Genomic DNA, 23,106 nt, shown 5'->3' with positions numbered 1-23,106 from the left:
AATTTTGCCCTGAAGCTCTCCTTCCAGAAGGTGCAAGCATTTTAAGGCTCCACAGTGCTTACTCCAGTGGGTGTTGTGTTGTTTCTCACCTCACCCTACACACAGTGGGGCTTGGAAAGACCTGAGAAAAGCAGCTGAAACTTCGAGGCCCTGCTTGTCCCAAATACCGTCCTCACTAGTGTACGGTGGTTTGTTTCTCCTCTGCAGCCTGATGTGAAATTCCTTCTCACGAGTCACAGTTTTGGGTCAACACAGCCCACTCTCTCCCATGAATACACATCAGTGTTCACGGATGGATTTAAAGACAGATAATCTTGATGGGGGGGGGGCGGCATGGAGGTGAACCAGGACCAGAGACGTCTCAAGGGAAGCTGGGTAAAGTGTGTGGGCATTGGCTGTCCTAAAGAAGGAATGGTGAGAGAGGGAGAAGGCAAAGGCGAGCCAGGGAGTGTCTGCAGACTCTGGGCCCATGCCCACGACTTTCCTGAGAAGTGGTGTGCCCAGAGGCAAACAGGTGGTGGGAGAGGCTACAGGCTTGCTGATACCGACCTGTAACCCACCATCTGGCCAAGTTCCGCCTCTCCCTGAGTCACTGAAATGAAAAACCCTGGCGTTGGAAGGAGCTTTAGGGTTCACTAGCTTCTTTCTTGCCCACCATCTCCCAAGCCAGTCAGCGGCAGAGCCAGTTTATGCATCAGAGACCATCCAGCTTCAAGCATGCGCACCATGGGGGCCACAACCTCAAATGCTTCAGGGGCCAGACCGATGACATAAGGTTAAGAGGTTGAGTGTAAAACAGGGGTAGGGGCTGTGGGGAACTGTAGGCTCTGCGCTAAGGCATTCAAACTCAATTTTAAAAAAACATTGGGCCAGCCAAACAAAACATACCTATGACCTGAGTGAGTGGGTGAGGCCCTTAGGTTGTGAGTTTCCCACCTCTGCCTAAATAAATGGTCTTACCTATCGCCCAACAACGGAGATGTCTGTTGGGTGCAGATCTCCAAAAATAGTTACCAAAAACTGTCTGAAGAGTGATCCTGAGCAGGTGGCCTGGCCTTTGTTCAAACACTGCCAGAGATGAGATGATCCTTACTACTCAAGACAGCCTGGGATGCGACCTGCCTACCCCACCACTGAAACCAGTTACTACACCAGCCTGCCGTGGACCACTGATGAAGGTGTGGTGCCCAGGTACGTGCATATCTTTTATTTTGCCAACCTTTATTTTTTTTTTTAAAGATTTTATTTATTTATTTTTCCCCCCAAAGCCCCAGTAGATAGTTGTATGTCATAGCTGCACATCCTTCTAGTTGCTGTATGTGGGACTCGGCCTCAGGATGGACGGAGAAGTGGTGCCTCGGTGCGCGCCCGGGATCCGAACCCAGGCCACCAGCATCGGAGCGCGCGCACTTAACTACCAAGCCACGGGGCCGGCCCTTTGCCAACCTTTAAAGTTTGGAATTTTTTATTACAAATCAAATACACGCTCACTGTAGAAACGATGGCAAGGGCAGATAAACGAAAGTTAGAAAAGAAAAAATGTCCATACCTCCCCTAACCCCCCAGCCCCCCGCCTCCCATCAGAAAGAAGCACTGTTGACACCTTAGTGCGTATTCAGACTCCAGGTCCTTTTTTTGCATAGGTAAAGCTCTAGTCTTTCCGGCTGTGTAGTACTCGCACCACGTTGCTTCTCCGGCTGTGGGAAGGGGTTGCACCATGCCATCCGCGCGCCTTCTCATCAGACCTCGGTTTCCACACACAGGTGTGACCTGTGTAGGCCTTTGGCTCCCCAAGCTTCTCGAGCAGGCACCAGAACCTGTCTTACTCGTCCTCAGGGACTTTACAGCGCTAGGGACATAGTAAGTGCTCAATAAAGGTGATTCTAACCGTCCTCCCGCCTGCTTACGCCGCCACAGCCTCAGGCAAAGAGGAAGCAGAACCAGACCCTAGAGACAGCGCCTCGCCGTCTCCAAGGTAACCGAAGTTCGACCCTGGGGAGTGCCCACGCATGCGCACACTCGCCCTTCCCTCCCGTACCTCCAGAAGAACGCAACCGTAAAAAGACTGCCACAGCCGAGCGCGCATGTGTGGTTACACCTACACTCGAGTCGCCTCCGCCATCTGTCAATCCGTCCGCCCAGCAATCTCTTCCCTATAAACATCGTCCGGAAGTAGTGCCCATTTCTGAAAACGAGACCTCGTTAACCAATCGTTGCTAGGGGCGGTGCGCCGGGTCTAGCCAGGACGCGCTGTCTCATTGGTTATGTTGGAAGAGTGGGCGGGGCCAAAGGTCGAGGTGCGGCCAAAGCAAGGAGGCGCGAAGCGAGGCAAATTTGCAGCCGCCGGGGGAGGCGTGGCCCCGGGGGAGGCCGGGAAGGCAGTGAGGGGGCGGGACCCGAGTCCGGGGCGGGGCGACCGTGGGGCGGGCCGACCGTCGGCCCAGAGAGCAGCGGTCGGCGACCGGCGGCGGGAGATCGCGGGTGAGGGGAACGCAGCGCTCGCTGGTTGGGGAGATCGGCGCTCGGCCGGTAGGTGACGGAGCGGGACCCCGGGCCCGGAGCGGGGATGGGTCGCCCCTCAGCCCGGGGCCGGGCTGCGGCCTGGCCCGCCGCCCCAGAATGGGGGGTTCGGCGGCGCGGCCGGTCGGACCCACTCGCGCTCGAGCCCTCGGCCCTGGCGTCCGGCAGCCGGCGCGCCCTCACGCACGCTGCCAGGGCCACGGTCGCACGCCGTGCTCGCCGCACCCCCGCAGGCCACACGCTAGCCCGGAGCGCGCGCAGGGGCGCCCTGCTTCCCCTTCCCCGACATCCCCATTCCCCGGCGCTCCCTGCCTCACCAGCAGGCCTGCCTCTCCTGCTCCGGTCCCCGGGTGCCCCCAGGAGGGGGCCTCGTCTCGGCACGGGACGGAAGGTGTCTAGTGCTCAAGTGCGCCCGGTCTGTGCGCTCTCCCACCTGCCTGGCAGTGAAACCCTCTGGCCTTGCCTGGGAAGTTCTCGGGTCACACCCCGAGGCGGGGAGAAGGAGCAGAGCCTGCCCTTGGCACCCAGCGGGGTAGTGCTGGCCACTCGCAGCATCCTCTTCCTTTCCGTGACCCCTCTGGAATTCTTCGGTCCGCTCCACTCAGGACTTGATCTGTCGGCTCAGATATAATATTCCCACCTTGGAAGCCCATCGTGACCCTGGCAGCCTGCAGCCACCCGGCACCAGGGAGAAAGAGGCCACTTGTACAGTGCAGAGAGTCCCACCTGCCTCCTTGATGTTGAGTGACTTCAGAAAAAGCGTTTCCTTCTTAATTGAAGTTAAAGTGTTGCTCTCAGTCCTAAAGGGTGGACTGGGGAATGAGAGTGAGGAGGAGAGGATGAGTGGAGAAAAGATCCAGAAGTTAGTGGTGTAATTGGCAAAATTATTTTTGTTAACTGGAGACGATGAACACCAGTGACTTGATTAGGACTCTAAAAGCAAGTAAAGTTAAAAGATGAGAGGTGGGGCCTAATACAAAATAGCAGTCTGAAGTTTATTCCAGGAAAAATGTTGAAAACCCCTTGACTAGAAACATGGGCTTTCTGAAAGATTAGAAGGAGATAGTGTCTTCACATTAGTGATGTGTTTTTTACTTAGTATCTTCATACCTGTAACCTTTTTCCTTCAGATGTCTGTGTGATGGGATAGATAATATTGTCCTATTTTATAGGTGAGGCACCTGGGGCAGGAGGGGAGAGGGAGGTATATATCTTGCCTAATGCCTCATAGCTAGGACTCAGGATGAGGACTCCAGCCTGGGCCACTGGAGTCTTGTCCAGGCTCCTTCCCCTGGACCAGGACCACATTATGGGACTTAGATGCAGGAAGGAGGGAGAAGTGTTTGGTGTGATATTTATGCTCTTAACATAAGAGGACAGGTGCTTGTCTTGCTTACGATGTGTTTGGACTTACTCTTGGTGTTTTCGAAGTGATGTCAAAGTGAGTTCTTTTGGTGCAGCCATGCCAGACCTCTAAGTTTTTCAGACACCTTTAGGACATCTTCATTTATTTTGAAGGGTGTGGTGAACTTCTCAGAAGGTCTCAAAATAAAAGTAATAGTCTCTGACTTTAATTTTAGAAATACGTGCCCAGGTATACATTCCAGCACTTTTGTGAAATGGGACAGCAATAAGCTGCCAAACTGTAGGTCATTTTCTGACCGTTTTCAGATTATAGGAAGCAGTTCTGAAGGGGGTTTTTTGCCCCTGGTGTTGCCTGTTAGAGTTTGTGGGAGCGGCACCCCAGACAGAGACCCTGCCAAACGAGCCTTCATCTATTAAACAAAAATGTCTGGTTGGCCGTTCCGCCTCAACAGATGGAGGTTTGGTTCCTCATTTTGGTTCTCCTGTTGAACACTGACTCCTTTGTGATCTGCTTGGAGTGTTTGTATATCATTTAATGTTCAGAAGCAGGCTCGCCCTGATTGGTTGGTTGTCCAACTCCAGGCAACTGTTGTGATTTTTTTGGTGCGTGATAACAGTTCATCGTGGCCGAGGTCTGGTGAGAGATCTGTAGAGATGTGAAAGAGGTAAAGCTTCATCCAGGGTTGTTTTCTTCATTGTTGGCATCCTCTTAAGAGTGTCCTGTCACTTTGGCCTGTGAAGCCACTTTTAATTTCCTATTTTTTTCCTGTCTCAATGGATAGCACATGAGCTTTCCTAATGGGCTCCCTGCCTTGATGAAGAGCTGACAGACTCATGGTGGTTGGCTTGACAGATGTTCTTTCTGGGAGGATAGTTAAGAGATCTTAAAACCAAATTCAGTCCTGAATTAAAAGTATAAGTCAGCTCGATACACATATAGGCAGCATATTTGTACCAATGGCTTTTATCATCTCAAAGCTGTTTTTTTTTTTCCTGGCAAAAGGTTAAAATGCAACTAAAATTCTGCTTTCATGATTAATAAGTCACTACCGCAGTTGTGTCTGATGCTTCCTGTTTGCCCCATTTTTGTATTTCAGTTAAACTGGAAACATCTGAGCATTATGGGCACTTTTGATGGCACCAGTGTGAAATTGGCGGGAAGGGGGACAATTCCTGTCAGTGGATTGGGAAACTCTAAGGATAAGCCAGCCCCTCTGGCCTCTGCACACCCAGATCCTCAGGAAGGGAAAGGAGTGGGGGTTGAGTCTCTTCAAGGGGTGAGTGAGCATTTAAAGTGATGCACGTGTGAAGGCTTTGCATTTACTTGGTGATGCTGACTGAAATGTTGAAAGCAGTAGATTAGAAATGGAAGGCCAAATATAGGGCAAACTGTGTAGTAGAACATTTCAGTTGAGCTGAGCAAGACATTGAAGTATGTCAGATATGGGGTCTTTAGTTCTGGGCTTGTCTTACTACCTGAGTGACAATGCAGAGAAAAGATGTTTTTCCTCAGTGGCCTGTGTGCCCGTCTTTGTATTCTAGTTTAAAAGATCCTCTTCCCTTCTTGTTGTTTTATATTCTTTGATCCCGTATCCTCCTGATATGAATCCCTTGAAATTATATGGCATCAAGAGTAATGGTACTTTATAACTATTTTTTTTTTTTGTATTTTCTCTTTATACAAGTATAAAAAAAGGCAGGGACGAAGATCAGGAGAGTGAAGCCTAGTAAGGAGAAATAAAGTGGACGAGATTACTCAGGAAATCAGTGTCATGCCCAGAATCTAAACCCACGTTTCTTGACATCTAGTTCACTGCCTTTTCTACTAACTTACTCATGAGAGGATAAGTTGGGGTTTTTATTTCCCAAAACATGTCAATTTTGAATGTAACTAAACTAGGGTAGCTGCTTTATTTATCAGTCTATCTATTTATGTTAATTATTATTAATAAGTGTTAACAATTATTAATTGATATTGATTATTCATAATAATTATTAGTAAAAGGCTGAAAGATGAATAGCATATCCTCTGGATGGGTCTGCTTTTCCCCATTTTACAGATGTAGAAATTAAAGCAAAGTGGTCAAGTGATTTGCTCAGAGCCATAGAGCAAGGCCATGGTGTCTCCAGGTCAAATATGGGGAGTTAGGCTGTCAGGTCAGACAGACCTGGGGCGGGGCCTAGTCTGCCACTGTCTGCCTGTGTGACCTCAGGCAAATCACTTCGCTTCTCTAAGCATTGGGCGCCTCATCTGTAAATGGGATAGAAATACTTCATGGGGTTGTTCTGAGTAGAAAATGAGAGGGCATATGTGAACTGCTGAGCTCAGTGCCTGGCACACAGTAGGGCACAGAGCACCACGGCTGGTGGTGGTGATGGTAGTGATGGTGTCGGAGTAATCGCGGTCGTAGTAGTTGCTGATTACCACACTGATTGGACCTGTTTTCTGTAAGATGATGTCAGGAAGGGTCAGACTGCCTGACGGGGCAGAGTCATTTTCTCATTAAGACCTCCAGGGGACCGTTTCTTCTGTCTAGAGGTTTTCTGTGTCAAGTTCTCCTTGTCTTACACTAAATACCACCTTTAGGTGGAGGGCCTTTACCACCCTCCAAATGAGCCTAAAAAGGCCTGGGAGGCCCTTCCTGATCAGTTGGCGATCCTAAACCGTGGGCACCCTCGGCCCTCCCAGGACTCTGAACCAGAGGCAGAGCTGGGCCTGTCTAGGGCTCCCTGTGTCCCCCATGTGGTGAAGTGGGTCCCAGCCTTACCTCTGGAGGTGAAAAAAAGGAAAATCCTGTGTAGAATATAAGTCAACAAGGACTTGTTCTTCTTTGTTTAGGGAACTAGGAGGGAAATTTTGGTTCTGTGGGGTGAGGTTCCCACCGCCACGTGGCACCCCCGGCTCACCATCCTTTCCTCTTATAAGTATGTCTTTGTCAACTTATCACCAGTACAATGTTTGGGGGCCGTGGATCTGCAGTCAAGGACTTGCAGATTTCCCTTTAAATCACACAAGAAAAAAAAAAAGTTTCACATTACATTTTAAATTCTTTTTTTCCCCTTCTTAATACAAAACAAAAATACAGGCTCCCATAGGCTGACATTCCCTTTAAATAACATTTTGTTTTCTCTTGGGGAAGCTGTCTTGATGGCCAAAGAGTCATTTCTAAAGTGAACCTAGTTTTTAGAAAAAATAGATCACCGGATGTCAAGCCTCATGTGGAGCTCAGTTCAGATGAAAATGAAACCAGCAGGCCTGGAGTGGCAGCTCCACACTTGACTTCAGGCTGGAGGTGAGAGCAGAGTGTGTCTGGACCCGGCTCCATAGCTGGTTGGCCCCACAGACTGCAGTTGATAGGTGCCTTAGTCATTTTCCAGGCAGCTTTGCTTAGGTGAGCGGAGCACTTTCTCTGGAAGGTGAGTCACCCATGCAGGGGAGTGGGTGACAGGCGATTTCTTCCCCAGTACAATTGCAGAGGAAGTCTTGAGCAGACCTTGTAGAGAAGCCCTCTGCCAAAGATCACATGCATTTCAGCCCAAGGAGGCAGGGATAAGGAAGCAAATGGGAGGCTCCCAACACTTGCTGAGTGACAGAGAGATGGATCCTCTGGCTGGGGGATCATGTGGATGGGGCACAGAGCCCAGATCAGCAGTGTCATTGCCCTCCTGAGTCCAGCCACCTTGAGGGTGGAAAATGGCCCACTTCCAGTTAGAGTCAGCAAAGAAGTCGGAGAGCGCTTGAGCTCTGGGGAGCTGGGAAACCCCACTGCAAAGAGCAGAGAGATAGAAGCCATACTTTGGTGTGCAAGACCTTTTGGAGAACGCTTTTCTACCTGCCTGCCTTTTTGCCACCTGAGTTAGAGGCTCTGAAGAGCTCCATTGATTGGAAAGGCTAGATTAAACCCTGGATTTCAGGAAACTGGAATTCCAAGCCTGCACCACCTTGGTTGTCTACACTTCTGGAGCCAGTGTTTGAACTCAGAAAGAAGCAGCGGAGGGAACTCTTGAGCCATCCCTTCCACTCAATTTTTGGTTGCTGTGGGTTCTACTGACCCTCTTACCACTAAAGCAATGACCAGGTGTCCATCAAGACAAAGAGTTTGTTCAGACTCTCTGTTCTAGACCAGTGCATTTGGCGTTGAGCTTGACTGTTGATGGTCAGGGACGTCTATAAACAGTGTCCAGGATCTCTCACAAGGTGGGCTTTACTTTATTGAAGCCGCGGGGGAAGAACTAGTATTACCTTGCAATGGTCTTGTTTTCTGTAACTGTTGCAGACTCCTCCTCAGCCCTGTATACACAACCCATCCATCTGGACTAGGCAGCAGTCACTTCAGGCAGACATGGCTAAGTGACCTTAAGCCTTAACCACTCTGTCAAGAAAGAGCTACTAGAATTACAAACTAGAAATGATCATTACCATTTGCGCCCCTCACCTATTTTACAAAAGAGAAAATGGTGGCCCAGGAAAGCTGAGTGAGTTGCTCAAGGTCACATGGCTAGTTAGTGGCAGAATCTGAACTAAAGTCCAGGCTCTTTTCGCTGTGCTGTGCTGCCTCTGAACAAAGGAACTACTCTGGATCAGGAATTGTATTTTTTAACTAGCTCCTCCTCTCTTCCCCCACCCCAATCCCATCACTCTCAGCCTTTCTGCAAGCTCTGCCAGACCTGGAAAGGGTGGAGCCAGAGCAGCAGCTGCTCTGAGTCTAAGAAAAAGTAAACAGAAAGCTCTTTATTTCACTCTGTCTTGTACCATGAGGTTCGTGTAACCAAAAGGAGGTCAAGGTTGATAAGAATATACAGTTCTGGGCAGGGTTACCCGGAAGTCTCAAAGGTTGCCTGCACCTTTAGGGCACTTTCCTACCTTGCCAAGCAGTATATTACCCAAAGTGGGCATTCAGTTACTATTAATGATTGATTGTGAGGATACAAAACCACTGGGCACCAAGAAGCTCTTCTGCATCTTTCTCCTGGGAAGAAGAGACATGTTGCCTGTGGTATGCATGTGGCCAGAAGAACCAGAGTAATTAGGTGTCATTCTCACTGGATCCATCCACCTTTTCTCAATGAAGAGAATCTTCCTTGTGGGCAAAGCATGATGTCATATCTGGATGTTGGCCCCCGTAAGTGCAAAGGGCTGTTGTCTCCAAGATCCACCACCCACCTTCTGCTGACATTGACATTTCCCTTTACTGGGCCAGAATTAGTCTACTGGTCAGTACCTGGGATAGCTGGGGGGCCTTGGGAGGAAAGTGGGGCTTAGCCTCAAATGAGGATGGTATTTGCCAATTAAGATTAGAACTGAACTCCTGAGCCCAGGTGGATATCGTCCAGTTCAGAAGCGTCATCTTCTCAAGGAATCGAAAGTAATTTGGGTCTCTAGGTCAGCACTTAGGAAAGGAGACAACAAAGGTGGCTCAGTAACTGGCTTGCATGACACGTTCTTGCTGGGATGCAGTTAGAATACAGCCACTGTCCTGTGAGCCCTTGTGCAGGGAGCTGGCTCAGTCCCCTCCAGCTCACCAGGTGATTGGACAGTCTGGACACCCATAACCTAGGCCAGGCAGGCTCTCAGAGCCTGTAGCACTCATTCATTCCTCAGGAGTGTGTCAGTCATTCTTTCAGTGCATGCTCACGAGGGGTATCACATGTGGCAGGCTCTGCTAGGTGCTAGAATATGAAAATGACAACTGAGGTGCTGCCCTTGAGGAACTCACCATGGCAGGGGAAAGACGGACATGGAAGCAGACACATTACAGGTACTAAATCGTGAACCATGACTGTGGGAGCTGGAGAGGAGTGGGGCAGGCACCTCGGCCCAGTGGCCTGCCTTCTGCAGCTTGACCCAGCACTAACTGTGACACACACAGCTCCTCGGTGGGGAGGAGCCCCACCTCCCCATTCTGCAGGGGTCTGGGCAGGAATACCTTCAGCATTTCTCATTTTGTCCTGCTTTTCAACTTGGAATAGGAGTTTGAGAGCAATCTGGAAACTTCAGCACTCTGAGGGGAAGGAGTACATTTGCAGAGATGTAAGCACTGGCAGAAGAAATGTGCTCAAACATAGTTCGGCGCAGAAGCAGACAGTGAGTAGCCAGCTGTCACAGATGCGGCTGACTTATCCTAGCCTTCCAGTATGGAATAGAGAGGGCAGTGACCACACTGGCAAATCGTGCGTGCTTGGTGCCACTCTGAGATAGATTTGTAGGCGGATAGTCCGAGGCCTGACCCATGACAGTGCTCCTTAGTAACTAGGCTCAGCATTCCAGGAAGGCCTTCCCACGGTTACGACAGTGAAAGCTCCGTGAGAGCAAGGACCTTGTTTGTCTTGGTCACCATCGCATCTACTCTGGCCAGCACAGCACCTGGAGCATGGTAGCCACTGGCTAAGCGTTTGTTGTTGAGTGAAACTACACGACTAAAATCCACACTCCCCCTTCTAGTCCCTACTGGCCTGAGAGAGGATGAGAGAGCCACAGGCTGTTTCATGGTTCCCCCTCCTGTATCAAGGAATTGGTCTGAGATCCTCTGCGAATATTTCCTGTCATACCACAGGTCCCAATCCCTTTCTTCCCTTCCTGGGGGAGGACAAGAATGTGACCCTGTATTGTAAAGGGACATGTCGAATGCACCCTTGCTGCTCATGTCCTCAAGCTGGTCACAAGGACCAGTCTGTCAAAGGGTGTATAGGGCAGCATCCAAAACGAGGCCATAGTCAAGGTCCCACTGCCAAAGGGCAGAGCTGGACCATGAGCTTCTTTCCATTTACCCCCATGTGTTGGAAGTCTTCTGTGGAAAGCCAAGTTGTTTGGGTTTCTTGTTTATTCTAAAGTTCCTCAAACTGGTTCCTCAATTTCAGAACTAGTCACCAGTGACTACAATGAACTTGAAGTCTCCTCCCTTACAGGGAGGCTGAGCCTGTCTTTTTCCATCTTCTCTGAATTCAGGTAGACCCTGCTGGAAGCCCGTTCCACCTGTGAAAACGAGAGTTACAAACTGAGAGAGGAGGGCAGTGGTGGTATTTCAGTGGGATTGACCATAGCCCAGGGCGTTGCTCCTTGCTCAGAATCCAATCAGAAAGGTTAAATAAGGAGACTGTTTTGCTTGTGACGATGACCTCAAGGCTTGGCAAGATCCAGAAGTGCATTTTGACTCATCAAAGAAAGCTGGTTGTGTTTGACATGATTTTAGTATCAAGGGCAGTTTATGGCGCTGTAATCTTTGGAAATCGGTCATTGTTGAATGGCACACACTGCAGCCCCCACTTAATCAGAGTGTTCAGTTACACAAAATACCCCGACCTGCAGATGTCAGTGACACTTGAAATTTTTTTCTATAACATACATTAAAATTGTCTTGCTGCTTATGGTTTAAAATGAAATAGGCATGCTGTTTGGCTTTTTTTCTCAGTACTACTCCCCCTCCCCCATTCTCCTGCATACCAGTTCCATAATTGTCTCTGTGGATCAGTGATGCTCTGGTAGCATCTTTTCTCTATGCTATTGGCTCTCCTCATGCAAAGGATTCAAAAGTTGAATTGAAAATGCCGTTGTAACACTTTTCTTTTAAAGCTTTTACAGTGCCATATATCAGGGGCCTGGAGAAAAAGTACTGACCATGTTTATGAAGATAGTAGCTGATGCTCAAGGCTTTGCCTATCAAAAAAACAACAGTAAATAGGCTCAAGAAGCCTGGAGCCAGGCTTTATAAAATGAATGGCAAATTTGAACTTTGTCATAGTATTGGTCCCTGAGATGGGCCTAGCTATGCTGGGAGTGGGTGGGCTAAGGTGCACAGGCCTGCCATGTGTCCAGCTTGAAGTCTTTGCTCCCCATTGCCATTTTAAAGTTGCCTTTGCCATTTTAAAGTTGCCTTTTCCAAAACATAGGCTGTCTGCGTTCGTGCTAACTATTGAAATGCTTCTTCCTGGGTCAGTCCTGGGTTTCTCACTAACAAACCTTTGGCTTGTGGCAGCTTCTGCACTTGGGTCCCAATTTTTAAAGCTTAGATCCTTTGAAAGTGGATAGATACAGTGTTGTGGTTAAGACTAGGGGCTTTGTTATAAAAGAGTCCTGTGTGCAAATCCTGCTTCTGCCACTTCCTTGCAGTGTGGCCTTGGGCAAATGACTTGACCTACTGAGCCTCAGTTTCTTCCTCTGTACAAAGGGAATAATATTAGTGCCTTGCTCACAGAGTTATTGTGAGGATTCAAAAAATAATGCACGCATTACCTAATAAATAGCAAACAATAATAGCCACCATTATTATTTTTATTATTATTGACAACCAGCATGTAATTATACGTATACACATAGCAGCAGATTGTTGAGAACACCCAAAGAATGTCCACAGGACAACTAATTTGAGCTCCAGCTGCCAAGGAATTCTGGGTCCTGGTTCATCATGCACCGTTGGGTCATTCCTCAGTTCATTCAGAGCTGAGGCATTGCCAGCAGAGAGAGAGAAGCTAGATGGTGTGTGCAGAATACTCTTCAACGAATATCCTCTCTCATAGGCTGTCCTTTTCTTGCTGACCACTTCTGCCCTCTGCTCTCAGGATTCTCCCCTCCTCCTTTGACAGTGACTGTTCCAGACCTCCTGTCTGACCCTAGGGCTGCTGGCTAGGAGCTGTGGGAGGTAGGTTTCAGCTCTGCATAGGCAAGGACTTTCAAACAGCTGCTCATCTTGTAACAGCTTCTGTCTCACTGGAGGTTCTGCTAATGTTTATAGAGCACCTACTGTGTGCCAAGCACTGATTGGGCACTTAAACATTGTTTCTTGCATTTAATTGTCCTGTAAAATCCTGTTATTTCAGTTTGAGGATCTCTGTTTTACAGATGAGACACCTGAGTCTTGAATTAAGTGATCTGCCCGTGGTCACACACTAGAATGTTGAGAGACGATGATTCGAACTCGGATCTTTTGACTCCAAGACCATTCTGTTATATAGCTGGGTGGCCATCCCTCAAGATTATTAAGTTATGTGTTGGAATAAATGACCTCCAAGGGCCCTTCTGATCCCAGGATCATTTTGTGATTCCTTTTTCATTTATTTATCCATCCATTCTCCCCAACTAGATTGTAAGCACCTTAAGGGCAAGGATAGCATCTTTCTAGCAAATAACTAATATACTGTTTGGGAACGCCTGTCCTTGACTGATGGCTGCTGCCTGCTTCCCTGACACACTGAAACAGGAGAGGAGAGAGAGTCCGCTAAGAAAAAGGTCACCCAGAAATGCCAATCCCGGGAATTTACCACCTAGAATTTCTCGTACAAGTGCACAAAGAAGTGAATAAAGGTGTTATTTTTTTTTTTTTGCAGTATTACTTATAAGAGTGAAAAATTGGAAACAATTTGCAAGTCCATTCATAGAGGAATAGGTGGAGAAATGATGGTACATCTGTACCATAGAATCTTATGGAGCCATTTAAAAATTTGAGATCCAATACATATACAATAATCTATTGTTAAGTGAAAGAAGCAACTTATAGAATATTATATATGTATAAGCCCATGTTTACTTTAAAAATAGTCCCAAACTATATGTTTGTATATGTATACTAATGAAAGTAGAACGATTTACAACAAACTTAAGTGTTTCTTATGTTGCAGGGAGATGGGAATGGTGCAAGGAATTCTTGTTTTTTCCCTCTATACACTTTTGTACAGTTGAAATTTTTACAATGAACAAGTATTACTTTTGTATTTGAAAACAAAATAAAGATTTAAAAAAAAAAACCCAAGGGCAGATGTTACATAAGGAAGGTAGGAGAGACTAGTCAGAAAAACTTGGCTCTTTCAGGTTCCTGGATTGAGACCAGCCCTCAGATCCCACCCCTTAACATAAGCCTCGAAGGAGGGGCTGGTGGTTTTCTCTCAGGTCCAGTGCTGCTGTGTTTCACACTCTTGTGGGGCCGCTTGTGCCCACGAGAGTTTCTTACATCCAGCACTAGCACAGACCTTAACTGCTGCATACACTTGTCTTGGATGATTATAAATAAAAGCAGGGAAGCAGTGGCCACCAGAGTGGAGGAGGGCTGACAGAGCCATCTTTGAGCAGCTTCCTACTTCTTGAGTCACAACTGATAAAACCCACAGTCCCCAGGGGAGAACAAGAAAGGGAGGGAAATGAAAACCAAAACCAGGAGGGACGAGCTTGCCCATCTCCAGCCTTCTGGCAGCCTTGCTGCCAGAACTCGCCGACTAGCTGCAGAGATTCTAATGAAGGTTTCTTGTGTGGGTAGTGTGTGTGTGGGGTGGGGGAAGCAGTCATCACGTATTTACTAAGCCCCACTCACAAGTGTGGACCAGATGCCTCATAAATTCTCATCCCATATCAAGAGACCTTTTTCTAGTTATAGCTTGTTTTCACTATAAAAATAATACTCCACACAGAACATCTCTGGAGGGATATAGAAGAAACCAGTAATGGGGACCCCCTCAGAGGAATGGGGGGAGGGTGGGAAGGACTTAGACTTTTCACTGTATATCCTTTCTGTATTTTCTTTTTACCACTTAGCAACATTATCTGTTAAAAAATGAAAACTGAGAAAAGTAATAGATGCTCACCCGAAAAAAATGTAGAAAAATTAGAAAAGTGTAAAGAATATTAAAACACCACCAAGAGAGATCCATTGCTGCATGTCTGTGCTAGGTGTCTGCATTTTTATAAATGTTGATGTAATATACAGACACATGCTAGGTGGGATCATACTTTAGATATAATTCTGTATCCTTTTTCTGTTAACATTGTATCCCAAAAGCATTTTTCCATTTAGTTAGAAATTATTTATAAATTTTTTTTTTTTTTTGCTGAGGAAGATTAGCCCTGAGCTAACATCTGTTGCCAATCTTTCTCTTTTTTTGCTTGAGGAAGATTAGCCCTGAGCTAACATCTGTGCCAGTCTTCCTCTACTTTATATGTGGGTCGCCGCCACAGCATGGCTGATGAATGGTGTAGGTCTGCGCCTGGGATCTGAACCCACGAACCCAGGCTGCAGAAGCGGAGCACACCGAACTTAACCACTACACCGTGAGGCTGGCCGCTATAAACATTTTTAATGGATGCACCATGATCTTATTTAATAATTATCCTCCCCTGTAATTAGATATTTTTGTTCCAGTTTTTTACTGTTATAAAAATACACTGAACATCTTTGATTATGCATCTTTTTTCATATTTCTGTTTGCTTCATACCTAGATTACGAATCTGTGAGTTGTGCACACAAGAAGTGGCTCTCTTCTCTGGGTATAATGATTTACCATTTCCAGAGTTCTTACATCTACATTATTTCATTTGATGAGTAAAGGGAGTGAGGGTGTGATTGAGGACGAGGGTGAGGAGAGTGAGGAGACCTGCTGTGCCGTAGGCAGCCAGAGAAGGAAGCCGGCAGTACAGTAGAGCTGTTGGGAGGGGCTTCCTGGAGGTGGAAGGCCTGGGCTTTGCCACACAGAAGGACAAGCCTGTGAAGGACAAGCAGGATGTGCGGGGCAACCCGCACAAGGATGTGGCACACACAGAGACCTGTAGATTTGAGTAGCTAGTGGGGGACAGACCACAATGGCCAGAGCCAAAATCTATGCTTAGGGAAACAGTGGTCAGACAGATTATGGACCACAGAGTTGGGACTGGGCCCATCAGCAGTGCTGAGCCAACAGATGTCTTTGAGTTTGAGGTGATCTTAAAGACACGATGTTTTAAGATTACCTCGGCATCAGTGAAGGATGGGAAGGGGTCAGGGAGAAACTGAAAGTGGGTAAGGCCTGTGCTGATAGAATAGATGTGAGGTGATTGCCTTAAACATTTAGAGGCCTGTAGACAGCAGTGTTTCTGCACGTGTGGGGCTAGCCAACGTTGACGGGCATGTGGTAGGAATTGGAGGACAGTCATAAATTTTATTCCATACATTTCATTTACCCGGCAATTTGACCTATGGAATTGGCAGTGAGACTGAGTTTTTGTTGAGCATGCATGGGGATCTCTGGGTCCGCCTGGCCAGTTGGCTGTTTTGCCAAGCCAGCTCACTCTGCGTGGCACTTGCCCTTGGTTCCCCTTACTGCACAGCCCCTCATTTTTGAGAGGCAGAGGCTGGCTCAGTGTGGCCTAGTAGCCAGGCGAGCTGAAGGCTGAAAAGAGGAAGCATCAGAATGAGATTGGTTTTGAACTAATATCTTATTAAGGAAGTTGAGTCATTCTACTTCTGCTATTTGTCCCCTCTGGGCATTCAGAGAAGGACAAGTTTTTACTTCCAGATCTAATAGTCATGAGAGGGATTTGCCCTGATCTGCCCTGGCCCCTCAGTGGACATTTTCAAGATGACCCTGTAAGATGGAGATTTTTATGTCCTTTATGTACAGAGAACGAAAGCTCAAAGTGTTGAATGCCTTCGGTAAGGCTCAACACCTTGACTTTATGCTGCTGAAACAGAGAAGCCCCGTTGTCTCAGTGATGGCATTTATGAGCCTGGTGAAGGGCGAGGGAATGGACTTTCATTTCACATCTTCTATTGGCCAGGCAGACTGATTGGCATGTCATGTGCTCTACCTCCTTCAGTCCTCAGAACAACTCCAAAGAAGCTAAGAAACTCAGTGACCTGCTCAAAGTTTAGTGTGCAGGCCGGGGAGGCAGCAGTGTGGGTTCAACCCCACCTCTGCAACTTGTACCTGTGTGACTGGCAGGCCACTGAACATCTCTAAGCCTCAGTCTTCACATCTGAAGATGAGACTAACAATGGTAGGTACTTAGTCAATATTGACAATTACTGTCCTGAATTGGAGTCAACCAGCCCTCAAATAATCCTGACAAATTGGTGGCATTTGGGGAACTGGAAGGAATCTCGAAAGATTTCCTAGCCACTGGTTTTCCAACTCTTTTCCTTGGAGACCTAGGATTCTGCAGAGGTCATTGGTGAATGAAGGGAAGCTGAGTATGTGTGCCCTTTGCCCACCTTCTTTAGCAGAGCAGCTGTTTCTAATGTGAGTTACATATCAGTTGCATGCTTCTAGCTCTTTTACATATTGGGGGTGGAGGTATGATTTCATTTCATAAAAATGGTCCTGCTGCTTTTAAAAAAAAGTTGCCAAGGCTAGAACCCACATCTCTGGTTCCTAGTCTCGTGTTTTTGCTGTACTTACTAAAACAGGGAACTGAAATGATACATTTTAGAAAGGTTATCATCACTGAACATCAAAATTTAAAACATTATTTTCATACCTTCCAGTTAGTCAAAAATTCGTTTAGCCTAAACCCTATTCCTGTCTCATAATCCTAGGAACAGAAATTTTGCTGCTATCATAGCCTTAGACAAGAACTGTCCAATAGAACTTTATGCAGTGATGGTAATGTTCTCTATGTGCACTGTCCAGTACAGTAGCTAGTGTAACAGAGGATCTGATTTTTAAATTTTATTTAATTTTAATTGATTTGAATATAAATAGCGACATGTGGCTGCTGGCTGCCGTATTGCATAGTGCAGCCTTACAGTATAGAGAAGGGGTCAAATGGCACTCCCCAGCCCCTCGGCATCAGAATCATCCAGAGAACTTGTCAAAAGTACAGATTCTGGGCCTAACGCCCAGTGACTGATTCAGTCGGCCTAGGGTGAGCGCATTGTAAGAACTCATCTGTTATTCTAACTTGCAGTCGGATAGGAGAGTGCTGCATTAGAAGCTGTCCCTTGGAGTGGAGGGGTGGGCCAGAGTCAGGCATTTAGCCCTGGCCTTGATCTTCTGGGGAGACTAGAGCAGCCTTCTGGGGAATGTCAGACCCTTGGAGAATGTGATGAAAGCTCTGGACCTCATCTCTGGAAAAATACAAGCTGCATATAGTTTCTGGGGCTCACAGCCCACCTTGAAACCATCCTTGAACCCACATCAAGAACTCCTCAACTTGGACAGAAGATCTTTACTAGCTGGTGAGGGAGCTGAGTTTGAGTCTCAGGGCCCAGGAGCCTTGCCCACAGCAGGCATGTCACACAGATATGCCCAAGGGTTTTCTGGTACCATCCCAGTCATTCCTACCCCTAGACTTCTCCAGGGGGTCATCGAGGCACCACAGAAGAGAGAACAGGCAGTGTACATGGATCAGGCCCTAAAAGAATACCTAATGAATTCCATATCTTTTCTGTTGTTTTCTTGGACTTGTGGGTGAGCCGGGTGGGTTTGACTACTGCCAGTGCTCATGTCCTCAGCTCTGACACAGAGAGCAGACGGGTAGAATGCACTTGAGGCCTGAGTGAAGCTGGGGAGAGTGTCCAGACTGAGTAATGGATCAGGATTTTGACTTGTCTTCAAAGGCAGAGACACAGCTGGCTCCCACAGTCCTTAGTCCCCACAAGCCGCAGGGCAGTAGGCTGGGGCATCGAGCCAGGGGCCAAGCCCAGGGCTGGGATGACCACCTGGCCAGCAGTCCCAGGCTTAACGCAGAACCCTGTTTTTTACGGACCAGAACCCATATAGAAGTGGGGAAGGAGGGAGGGGGCAAGCATATATGAATGTGTAGGAAAGCTGCTGTCAGGCCAGAGTGTCCCAAGAATAACCTCTTGAACTTGGAGGCTGTCGGTGAGGGTGTGAGTCATGGTCATGTGGCCCAGGAAAGCCAGCCACAGGAGAGGCTGTACAGCGCCAGGGCCGTGATTTCGTGCCCCTGGGAGGTGAGGGTCAGCCTGTTTTCCCGTGCCCGTTACAGGTTCAGCTGCCAGCTGCTGGGTTAGCTTCTCAACGGCCTCCTTGTTCCTCTCTCTGCCTCCAGGCTGTTGGATGAGTCATCAGGGAACTGCAGAGGCGGCCTGAGCTCGGCTGCCTCAGCTTCAGCCTCAGCTGCTTCTCAGGGACAGGCGCCTGGCGTGCTCATGGAGGGAGGGTCAGGGCCCCTGGCCAGCGGCCCATCTAGCCACCCAGGTGAAAGGACGGCTCCTGGGGGTGCGAGAGAGTGCCCCACAGCCTCTCTGGAGGAGCTCTAGCTCAGGAAGAGCCGCATCAGGCAGAGACAGGCTGTGTGAGCCCAAGCAGAGCTGGGTGCCCTCGGAACAACCACTGACCACCAGCCTCATTTCTCTCGCTCGTCAGACGGCACTGTCTTCATCCTCGGTGCTCGGGATCATCCTGTCTCTGCAGGCCATCTTTTGATTCCCTCATTCAGCCAACACCGGTTGTCTCGTCTGTGCCCCACTGTGCCGTACACCGAGGGCACCACCCCTGCCCTCAGGAGCCCTCTGACCAGGGAGGACCACGAATTTCCCCCCTTGTGTTTGCCTGCAGCCCAGGAGACTTGGGGAGTGGGCAGCACAGCCTGGAGCCTGGCCTGGCACTGCCACACGCAGGCTGGGTGACCCTGGGCAAGTCTCTGCCAAAGTTCAGGCCTCAGTTTCTTCAAGTGAAAATGAGGAGGTTAAAGTGATGTGGAGGTCCCTATAAGCACACCTCTAATACTGTTAGGTTTGAAGGGTTTTGCTTTGTTTTTAAGATGTCATTTCCCCGATAAGGAGGCTGAGGTAGGTAGGCGCTACTGGGGGCCCTAGACCGATCCTTTTTGGAGGTGGAAGGGGTTGAGGAGGTGTGTGGGGATGAAAGCATGGTTACAAGAACAACAGCCTGCCTTGGAGGGCTTTCACCTAATGAAAGTCAGAATACCCCTAAGACTTCTTAACGTCATCAAGTCACAGTGAGGCCGCCCATTCTGCCTCCTCGGTGTCTGGCCTTCAGGACCAAACCCAGGCATCCATGCTGAAAGCTGGAGCCTCTCTGAGTTCAAAGCTAGCAAGCCCTTGAAGGCAGAGATGTAAGTTTTAAATTACTAGTGACCACCAAACTCACCCCCTCCTCACTCACCCCCAGTGGAGCTGGCTCAGTCTTTCATAGCGATCCTACTGAGGCAGATTCAGTAGGAAGAAGGTGTCAGCCTAGTGTTTCCCAGCTTCCCACTGTCTCCTTTAAGCTTCCAACCTGATAGGCCAACAGGCCAGAGGCATTAGAGGTTTGGCCTCACGTGGTCTGCCTTTCTGCCCCAAGAACAAACAGAGGCGTGATCCGGCATACGTGGCGGTACAGCAGGGGAGACTGCATCTGTCAGTAACAGCTTCAAGACCAACATGCCAGCAGAGAGCACTTATTAAAAACCTGTCTGAATCTGGTGCTTTCTCAGGCTTTGTCTGAAGCAAGTCATGACCCAGAAGGGCCCCGCTCTTTGGGAGTTAACAGTCTCAGTCTTCAAATAGGTTCCCAAATGGTAACAATCTCAGATCGGTGCTGTTCCCTGTCATGACAGTTCTAGTCTACATGCTGTTTACACAGATTGTCTCAGCACTGGGCTCCCTCTCGCCTGTGGCTCCCTGGTAACACACAGGCTGGTGGAGATGGAACCCAGAGAGGTGAATTCTTCTGCTTTGTCCTCATATTTCTAGAGGTATAGGTTGGTGTTGGGGGCTCTAATATAAATTCCACTACTAATGTTGCCTGAAAGAAAAATGATACCTAGGAGAGGTTTTCAACAAATGAGTTTGGACATTACAGAAGGAAGCATGTCACTTCCTTCTGGAGAGCCACAAACAGATGCGTCTTGGGAAAGGAGCCAAGTGCTGGCACTGCCATTTGCATGCTGATTTTTAGACTTTTTAAAATTTCATATATATGTACTATATGTATGCACATACACACAAATATGTATATATACACACATGTGTATACACACACATGTACATACATATATCTACCTCCTGCTAGCAAAAAACTTGATTCTCCGCACTTGGAGAAAAGCCATGTGGATGATGTAGACATGTCCTCGAAGAAGGCAAGGCTTGTGTGGAGCCAGTGAGGTGACTGATGGCTTTGGAGTATGGGATCCACCACCCTGTTCTGGGGAAGCAGTTGGCCATAAAACAAACAACAGAAAAAGATTCAGCCATTATTTATAAAGGCAAGAAAGAAGCAACCCAGATGTTTGTGCTGTGGCTATCCTGGAGGAAGTGGGCTGGAGTCTTCCTTGTTGGGCAAAGTGCAAGAGTCTGTTTGTGATGGTGTGCTGGTGGGACTGGGGGCTCATACCTCATGGAACAGTGTGAATGTTGAGAGGCTGACTCCTTTGCCATTTGGGATGTTTGGAGGATAAACACGTGTGGCTTAAAGAGGCAGTGATCCTTTGCCCCAGGCTTTTCTCCTCCAACCTAAGCCTGACCCAGGCCCCTCAGGGTCTGGGAGTGACCTGCTCTGTTTGGTCTCTCTCTCAGGGTGAGCGTGAGCCTGGGAGATGGCAGTGATGGAACTGGCCTGCCCAGGCGCCCCTGGCTCCGCAGTCGGGCAGCAGAAGGAGCTTGCCAAAGCCAAGGAGAAGACACAGGCAACGGGGAAGAAGCAAAGCTCTATCAACAACCTCGAGGCCGTGGAGAAGAGCCCTGTGTTCTGTGGGAAGTGGGACATCCTGAACGATGTGATTACCAAAGGCACAGCCAAGGAAGGCTCCGAGGGAGGGCTGGCAGCCATCTCCATCATTGCCCAGGCCGAATGTAAGGGGCCCCGGTTGGGGGCTTTTGGCAGAGAGGGCAGATGGGTGGGCCTGCAGGTGGGTGCAGTCCTTGTTCCAGGGTGGCTGGGCACAGGTGAAGGTCTGGGTCCCTCTATGGAAGAGGGAGGTCAGGATGACCGCTGTATGAGATTCTCACAAGATACAGCTGGGGGTTAAGCCAAGCATGAGTGTGAAGTGGGAACTAGAACAGTGCTGGGGGATGGGACACAAGAAGGGAGAAGGGGCAAATGGAGGCTTTTGTTCATCATGACCAGAGCAGGGGAAGAGAGCAGGGGGGCAGGAATGCTTGGGCTTCACAGGTCCTGGGGCTCTTGGCAGGATCCTCAAGCAGGCCCTTAGCCTTCTGCTGTGACCTTGGGCAGCCTGAGCATCTCTGGAGAGGCCCCAGACAGGAAAGGCCAGGTCTCCTGGAAAGCCCCTCTGGGGCCTGTAGGCCCTTCATCACCTTCTGCCTCGAGGTGGCCCCACCCTAAAGAATGAACACCTGCTCTTGGGCCAGTTGAGGGGCCGCAGGGCGAGGCCTGGTCTGGTGCTTTCTGCTTCCACTCACAATCCCTCAAAATGACTCGGAATGGTGGCTGCCACCAGAGCCTGAGACACTCCCAGGAGGACTGGGTAGGACCAGGAGTCTCCTCTCTCCCGCACACCTACCTTCCAACCCAGCAGGTTTCTTAGGGTAGAGCCTGGCGAGACTGACAGCTCGTGATGGCATTTTCCCACAAATACACATCTTTCCCCTCATCTCCCACTTCCTTCTGGCTGGATTTTGCAGAAAGATGAGAGAATAAAAACTAAAATGGAGTGACATAATGTCATAATACATACATGCACATGCACATATCCATACATATGTACATATGTGACAGCTTAGATTTATTGAGTGGTTACAGTGTGCCAGGCACTGTGTTGAGTGTTTTATATAGATCACCTCACCTGAGCTCACAACACTTATGGGATGCTGGGAGGGGTGGGGAGCATCGGTGAGGGGAGCTGGTGTGGGCAGGGAGGTGGGCACCAGCTGAGTGGTCTGGGGAGGAGGAGGAGGAATGGCCCAAGAGGGCACCTGTGAAATGTCTCTCTCCTCAGTGCTGAACTCCTGTTCTTTCTCTTCTTTCTGCTTGTCCACCCCCTTTTCCTTTACTTAAAAGGCGAGAATAGCCAAGAGTTCAGCCCTACCTTTTCAGAACGGATTTTCATCGCTGGGTCGAAACAGTACAGGTAAGGAGGCGAGCTTGAGTGGGCCACAGGGAGCTGAACTGGCATCCTCCCCCTCCAGCCACTTGCCCAGGCCGCTCCCAAATGACCCCTGGCTCCTTCAGCACCTGTGGTTCAGCTCTTGGAAGCTGCCCAGACTTTCCTGGCTGAGCTGCTCTCTCAGCCAAATAAGCTTTTGAAAAGCTTTTCACGGCCTGTGGATGACTGCCTCTGGGTCATATCAGCTTGACGTTTTATTTTTATTCTCCTCAGAGTCCTTGCTGCTCCCTCTTGGTTCCCATCAGTAGGGAGGGTGCTGGGAACAGGAGTCACTTTCCCACTGGTGCGTGACCATGAATGCTGGCCCCCCGGGCCGCTCTAGTGGGAGAGAAACCTGCTGAGTCTTTTCTCCTGTGAGACACACCCAAGGAAGGATGAGGGTTTGGAAACAGGCAAGGACAGACAGACTCGCAGCTCCGTGGCCCTGTAGAAAAGAAGCCGAAGTGAG

At 48.8% G+C, this 23,106-nt stretch overlaps 1 protein-coding gene across 2 annotated transcripts in view; it reads left to right on the top strand.

Moving 5' to 3' along the window:
* The first annotated feature begins 2,457 nt into the window (after positions 1 to 2,457).
* Positions 2,458 to 23,106, top strand: part of MAP3K14 (mitogen-activated protein kinase kinase kinase 14) — a 38,290-nt gene continuing 17,641 nt past the window's right edge. The window contains exons 1-3 of one of the 2 annotated variants that reach the window (XM_004432587.3): positions 2,458 to 2,529; positions 21,109 to 21,384; positions 22,553 to 22,622. In XM_004432587.3, coding sequence (XP_004432644.1) covers positions 21,129 to 21,384; positions 22,553 to 22,622 — 326 coding nt within the window. In that variant the 5' untranslated portion in view covers positions 2,458 to 2,529; positions 21,109 to 21,128. Of the gene's footprint in view, positions 2,530 to 21,108; positions 21,441 to 22,552; positions 22,623 to 23,106 lie in introns of those variants that run through there. The other variant, XM_087441316.1, reaches the window with a different exon arrangement.

This window comes from Ceratotherium simum, chromosome 16 (genome assembly GCF_057802395.1).
Source record: "Ceratotherium simum simum isolate JZ-2026a chromosome 16, ASM5780239v1, whole genome shotgun sequence".
Classification (NCBI taxonomy): Eukaryota; Metazoa; Chordata; class Mammalia; order Perissodactyla; family Rhinocerotidae; genus Ceratotherium; species Ceratotherium simum.
The sequence above is the reverse complement of the archived record's forward strand: the minus strand, read 5'-3'. Positions and strand labels throughout refer to the sequence as shown.